The sequence below is a fragment of the Equus caballus genome, chromosome 21 (genome assembly GCF_041296265.1).
Source record: "Equus caballus isolate H_3958 breed thoroughbred chromosome 21, TB-T2T, whole genome shotgun sequence".
Taxonomy (NCBI): Eukaryota; Metazoa; Chordata; class Mammalia; order Perissodactyla; family Equidae; genus Equus; species Equus caballus.
The window spans coordinates 17398672-17405698 of NC_091704.1; the positions used below are offsets into that span (position 1 = coordinate 17398672).

General features: G+C 60.2%; 1 protein-coding gene across 1 annotated transcript; it reads right to left on the reverse strand.

The window, feature by feature from the left end:
- Positions 1 to 85: 85 nt before the first annotated feature.
- Positions 86 to 5404, reverse strand: RAB3A (RAB3A, member RAS oncogene family). Its single transcript, XM_001503228.5, has 5 exons — positions 5238 to 5404; positions 3828 to 4055; positions 2558 to 2676; positions 1827 to 1951; positions 86 to 927 (listed from the first exon to the last, which is right to left on the reverse strand). Exons 2-5 carry the CDS (start codon positions 4053 to 4055, stop codon positions 737 to 739), a joined length of 663 nt encoding a protein of 220 aa, XP_001503278.1. The 5' UTR covers positions 5238 to 5404; the 3' UTR covers positions 86 to 736.
- Between the last annotated feature and the right edge of the window lie 1623 nt (positions 5405 to 7027).

Consider the following 7027-nt stretch of genomic DNA (forward strand, 5'->3'; position numbering starts at 1 on the left):
GGGCCAGGCAGCCTCCAGTCTCATCCTCTAGTCATGGACTGTGGAGATTCCATTAAACTCTCGCTGTAATTGAAGTGCTCCTGGGTGACGGAAGCCAGCACTGGGGTGCAGCGCTGTCCATTCGCTTTATTGGGTGTGTGTAGTGTTGTCATGACATCTCCTGGGGGACTGGGGGTCACGTTTCACACTCATGACATCAGAACAGGTCTGGGGGGGGGGGGTCCCAGGGTGGTGAGTACCCACAGCAGCGCCCCCGTCCAAAAAAAGGGTAAAACTGTGGGGACCAGGAGCCAGGAGGGCCATTGCCCAGCTCTGACCCACCCCATGGTCCATGCTGAGAGCCACAGTGGCCTCCGCCTATCTGTCACCGCCAAGGGGCTGGCAGGCCTGGTCACCTCCCATCGCCCAATCAGCCCAATCAGCCTGCCCTGGGGTGTCATCTGAACCCCCCCTTCAAAACCGGTAACTGTTGATGGGGGTGAATTAAAAAAAAGGTGGGGTGTCGAGAGGAGGGTGAGCAGTGAGTTCACGGGGCCACGACACGCCACGGCAGAGTGGGGACAGGGCTGTATGTACAGGGCGGGGCGTGGGTGGGTGGGGCGCCGAGCCCCTGGGGGACATCTCCAATAAATAAATAAATAGCTACGATAATAAATAAGGTGACGGGCTAGTCGGGGTAGGGGTCTCGCGCCCGCTGTCGGTGGGGGCGGGGTCAGGCCAGAGGGAGGGGCAGCTCTCAGCAGGCGCAGTCCTGGTGCGGGGGCGCCTGCTGGTCCGTGAGCTGGGGGCCCTGCTTGGCGCCCGTGACTGCGGGGTCAGCCGTGTCCAACGACTCGGACATCTTCTCACAGATGACGTCCACCAGGCGCTCAAAGGTCTGCTTGACATTAATGTTGTCCTTAGCACTTGCCTCAAAGAACTCGAACCCTATGGTCGTCAGAGAAGAGAAGGGTGAGGACCCTGGTCCCCCACTGGCAGAGAGCTTCTCTGAGGCCCGGGAACACCTGGAGATTACCAGTGCTGACCACACAGTCAAGGCACTGACAAGTCCCCCGTGGAAACAACATTGGACTGGGTCAGCCCTGTATTTCCTGCACTCCTTTCTATACCCTGAGACTGTCCCCTTTTCATTGTCTCCAGGGCCTGGCAAGACCCGCTTCCCTGCTCCCACACTTCAACCTAGCCCCACACATTGGCCCTCGCAGCATCTGACGCCCAGATCCAGCCGTGCCCTCCCCTGCTCACACACCCTCCATGGCTCCCTCTTGCCCTCAGCATGTGGTTCAGGCCCTGGACAATCAGCCACATTTCCTCCAAGTGATCCCTCAGGTTCTAGCCGTGTAAAATTATTTGCCAAAACACGCACTTCTGGCCTTTCCCACCTCTGGCCTTTGCCTAAGCTGTTTCCTCCGCCTGAAAGACCACCTTTTCTTCAAGTACCAGATCCAGTCCCTGCCCCCGTCCCGGAAGTCATATCTACACCAGGCAGAGCCTGGCTCCCCCTATGGACTCCCCCAGCCCAAGTCCCTCCCTCTACGCCACAAAACTGGAGGCGTCTCAGGGGTCCAGCAACACCCAGCACAAGGCTGGGCTGTGAGGGCATCACAATGAATCAGTAACTTCCTGCATAGTGAACTCCTATGCATCCATCAAGATCCACCGCAGATGGCTCCTGGACCAAGGCCAGTTTGCAGGAAGTGAATTGTCTAGATTCAAATCCAGGCCCTGTCCTGGCTTTGCTGTGAGCCCTTGGGTGTGTCCCCTCCCTTTTCAGGGCCTGTGTCCCTTTTCTAGCCTGTAGATGTCCAGCCCTGCTGGGGACTCACCCAGGTGGTCAGCCAGCTGCCGGCCACGTTCTGATGATACCACCCGCTCGTCCTCCATGTCGCACTTGTTCCCCACCAGCAGCACCTGGGCATTGTCCCACGAGTAGGTCTTGATCTGGGTTGACCTGGCAGAGGTGGTGACCGGTGGGTTAGGGCTTGGAGGCGCTGAGCTCCACCCTCCTCTGCTGTCTCCCCTCGCGCACCCCTCCAGCCCTCCACCTCCCCATCATCCCTTGACCATGGCGGGCTCCATGCCTCCTCCCAGCCTTTGTCCGACCAGGAACACCCCCCCTCTCCTGGCATCTGCTCCAGTGCGCCCCTGATTTTGGAAATCCCTCTTGTAAGCAGCCTCTCCCACCCTTCCCAGATCCCCCCCACCCAGAGAGAGGAATTTCTCCCTCCTCAGCAAATTTGCAAATTTTCTTAAAATGTACTGTTACTTCCGGGCAGCAAATATAAATGTGTATATCCTCTGGCTTATGCCAACGTATATTTCCTGTCCCCCCCAGATTTTTTCCCTATATGTTTACAGTTTCATTTTCTACCTGAAATCCTTTCTTCCCATTATTTTGAGCCAGTGTCACTGTGTTTTAATGATTATAGACTGGCAGCAGGTCTGGGACCCCAATATTGTCATTTACATTTCTGCCAGGGGGGCTGGGGCTCCCTCCTCTTGGCCTGTGCCCCAGGCTTTGCACTAAGCCTGGCAGAGGGGATGGGGGTGTGCTCACCAGTCCTGCACGGCGTTAAAGGACTCCTCGTTGGTGATGTCGTACATGAGGATGAAGCCCATGGCTCCCCGGTAGTAGGCTGTGGTGATGGTCCGGTACCGCTCTTGCCCTGCTGTGTCCTGGGGAAGAAGAGCAGGGGGTCAGAGAGGACCCACCTGTAAGCTCCTCAGAGTAGAAATGAGCTCTGACATCATCCAGTCCAGCCCCTTGAGGGCCAGAGAGGAGCAGGGGCTCTCCCAGAGGCACAGTGGGTCAGGGAGAGTGAGAGGCCACTTGTGCCAGGAATGTGGTGCTCCCTCAACCTACAGTCTGGTACCTGCAGAACCGTCCCCGCGTTCATTCAATGCACATGTACTGGGCCCTGACCCGTGCCATACCCTGCACTGAGCACTGAGGACACAGCTGATAACAAACGGACAAAACTCACTGCCTTTGTGGGACCGATAGCCCAGTGCAGGGACGAGGACAGGTGCAGAGGAAGAGAATGGATCCTGTGTTGAGGGTGGTGAGGCCTGCAGAGGAAGATGCAGCTGGACAGGGCTGGGCAGGGGGGCTGGGGTAGGCTGCAATGCTGGGGAAGTGAGGGAGGGGCCGTGTGGGGCTCAGTGGCTTTCCAGGCAGAGGGCACAGCCTGGCCGCAGGTCAAAGGGGACTGGGCGGTGCATTGGAGGGACAGTGAGGAGGCTGAGGAGGAGGGGGAGGGAGACAGATGTGGCAGATGTGGCGGGGGGGGGAGCAGCAGCAGGGATGGACAGGCAGGCTCTCCTGGGCCAGGGGAGGGGTGTGGGTTTCCCCCTGAGTGAGGTAGGGGCCGGGGAGGCTGTGACCAGAGCAGGATGGTTCTGACTTGGGATAGAACAGCCTCCTCAGGCCTCGGTGGCTGAGGGAGGCGCGGAGACCCTGTGGGAGGAGCCTTCTCTGTCCCAGGGAATGAGGCTGGGAGCCAAGCTGCAGTAAAACCTCATACAGACTCACATGGAGGAAGTTGAAGATGGGGAAACTGAGGCACCAAGCCAAGGGATGTTCAGATGATGGTTAGGAAAGGACACAGCATTTGCTCCTGCCCCACTCCTGGAGAGCCCTGATTAGGCACCCATGGGAGAACAGCGGCACTCTCTTCTGCGCCCCTAGCCCATGGTACACAGTAAGTACCTAATAAATGCCCAGTGTGTGAGTGAATAAATCCAGACAGGAAAGAGATAGGCAAAGCTGGAGCTGCTTTTCCAGGGACCCAGAATGATGGAGCTGGGAGCCCCCCAGGTGGACCCACCCAGATCTGCAGCTTGATCCTCTTGTCGTTGCGGTAGATGGTCTTGACCTTGAAGTCGATGCCCACAGTGCTGACGAAGGCGGGGGTGAAGGAGTCGTCTGCGTAGCGGAAGAGGAAGGACGTCTTGCCCACGCTGCTGTTGCCGATGATGAGGATTTTGAACATGTAGTCGAAGTTCTGGTCCGAGGACTCCTTCTGCCCATAGCGCGAGTCTGTGGCAGACGCCATCTGGGGGTGCGGGGCCGTAGGCGGGCGTGAGGGGTCTCCCTCCCTCCCCAACCGCCCAAGCCCAGGCACAGGATGGAGGGAACTCCAGAGCTCCAGAGAGGGACTAGTGTGCAGAGCTTACCCTGATCCCGTCAGGAGCCCCAGGACTGACGGTGGGGCCCACTGCACAAGGCGGCCGTGCAGTGACCTTGAAAGGCCTTGAAAGGCCGGAGGTTTCAGGGGAGGAGCTCAGAACGACCGGGACGGGGACACCCGTGCAGCCCCCTCCAGCAGGCCTGAGCCCAGGTCCGGCTGTAACCCTAAACCCGCCGGCGCAGGGAGGGGTGACTGCGGCCGGCCCCGCCCCCGTCAATCATTCATGTTCCTTAGAACACAGCCACGCGGGCGCACGTGCACACTCATGTACAGTCCCGCGGGGACGCGCGTCCGCAGCGCCCCCTCCCCCAGACTCCCAGGCTGGGAAAGCTCCGGCTGAAGCAGCTGCATCACATGATAGGGGAGGGATGTGCACACGCTCACGTGCACACGGCAGGGCACACACTCACCTGTACACGCGCGTGCACATATGAGGGTCGAGCACGGTGCACAGGACAGAGACGCAAACATATGTCTGTACAGCTACATGCATATACAAATGTGCAAACCCACCCGTATGCACGGCGCCCTCCATCCATACAGGCGTGTACAGCTCACCCACACGGGCACGCACCTCCGTGCACGTATGCAAACGGCCATGCACGCACACGCACAGTCCACGCATCTCCCTCCACACGCGTGCAGCATGCACACACTTGTGTAGGACCCCCACGGGGTCACACGAGCATACTCTGGCACACAAACAAGAGTGAACACAGACCCGCCGGCAGAGGAGGACACGCACACGCGTGTGCACACCACGCGCACGCGCACGCACAGAACCTCCCGCGCGCACAGCTTCCCGCAAGGCATTCGCCTCCCCTCCCCCTCCGCCGCAGAGCCGGGGCGGGGGCGGGGGGGGGAAGGTGAGGATCTAGCAGGTAGGGGAAGCCGGGGCCCTACCCCTCCCCAGGCCCGCGACCGCCGCATTCTTCCCCTCCTTTTAGCCCTCGCCAATCTCTTCCCCCACCCCCGCCAGCCTATCAGTCAAATGAAGGTTACGCAGGTGCTCGAAGCGGGAGCGAACCGAGTCTCCCGGGAACTCACCTTGCCCTGTAGCGATGAGGTGGCGACTTTTTGGCAGCAGCGGTGACGGGGCCCGGGGCGCCGATGTAGGGCTGCGCGGCGGCGGCAGCGGCTGAGGCCCCTGCAGTCAGCGGTGACGTCCTGCAAAGAGCGGGGCGGGGCCTCACATGCAGATATTGCCGTGACGCCATCCTGGGGCGGAGCCGCGCGTAGAGATATGGCCCACTGACGCACTCAGAGCCGCTGGGGGGCGGGGCTTCTGCGCAGATTGACATGTAAATGGGGCGGGACCCAGCGTGCGCAACCAGTAGCGGGCGGGGGCGGTGCAGAAGGGGAGGGGTCGCTTGCCGGCTCCTCCTCTCTGTCTCGTTAAGGGAGGCGTGGCTGCGAAGCGCCCTCTCACTGGCTTAAGTGTTTGAGCGACGGGCTTAATAGCCAATAGAAGACCGTCACTCCCTTCTCCTGTCCAATGGTGGCTCCCGAGAGGTTGAAGGGCCGAGAGGTCAAGGCCTTGGTCGAGCCTGGGTTTTCAGGAGGCGTTCCCCTTCCCCGCCCCCGCCCGCCCCGGTCGCGGACTGCAGCGGCCCCCACAAGGACTTAGGTGCCGTGGCCTCTCGTTAAACGTCCCCTACTCCCAATCTCAGAAGAGAGGAACAGAGGTCCGAGAGATGCTCCCTGCCCCCTATTTATGGGGTTCGAGATAAGTACGAAAGAAGAAAAAGGGTAAATAGGAGTCAAGAGAGACCCATCCAATTTCTGAGATGTAAGTCCCCCAAAGAGGGCCGAGCTGGTAGCTGCTCCACCCTGTTTCTGAAGCGAAAAAGGAGAAAAAGGAGGTATCAAGAGAGACACCCCTCCCCACCAATTCCTAGACAAGAAAGAAGGGGCTGGCAGGCGGTCCGGGAACCCCTCCCCTCCCTGCGCCCCATTTTCCAGAGAAAAATGCAAAGAAGAAAGCGGAAGTGGGGCAGAGAAAGGGTCTGTCCCCCAAAGTCGCAAAGCCTGCGGTAACAGGGAGGGTCCGAACGAGGGTCAACGACCCAACGATAAAGATGCGAGGTGGGACCTGCTTTACCCACCCCCCGCCCGCCCCCCGGGTCCTGAGTGGAAAGGCAGGGACAGAAAGACCCGTCCTCCACCCTGGGGAAACCAGGCTCAGAGATGGAGACTTGGGGGGCTGAGATGCTCCATCGTTTATTCCCCCAAGTCTTAAGGGGAAAACGTCGGAATTGCGGGGGGCGCAGGAAAGCGAGACCCCGGCCTCATGCCCCCATTCTAGGTCCCTGCCCCCAACTTCGGTCCCCAGACCCGGCCGGGGTCGTGTGGTCCCCGGAGAATCCTGACCCCCTGACTCCTTCCCGGGAGGCAGGGATGGACGGGGGCTCGTCCTGTTTATATAAAGCTCACCAGCTGCGGAGGCGCCGAGAGACCAGAATAACTTCTCGCCTCGAGGCCGCCCCCCGCCCCCAGCGCCCCGGAAGCGCAGGGACGTCCCTCCCGCCCCGCTTGCATTTGGGAAATCTATTTTTTCTAAGAGTAGCGTTGTCCCTCTCCCCCACTTGGACTATAAAATTATCACGGACCCACTGCAAAGAATTGGGAAAATTCAGAAAGACATAAAAAATAAATAAAAGTAAATCCACCCCCAGTCTCCCCCCACGCGGAGACGCGCGGCGGAGTCCCGCTCCGGGTGGGGCCCCCAGGCGCCGGCGGTCCAGGCCCCGGGCCGCGGCCCTGTTGGGGGTGAGGACGAGCGGGTCGCTCAGGTCCCTGACCTCCTGAAGGCGCGTTTTGGTCTTTGCCCGTGGGTG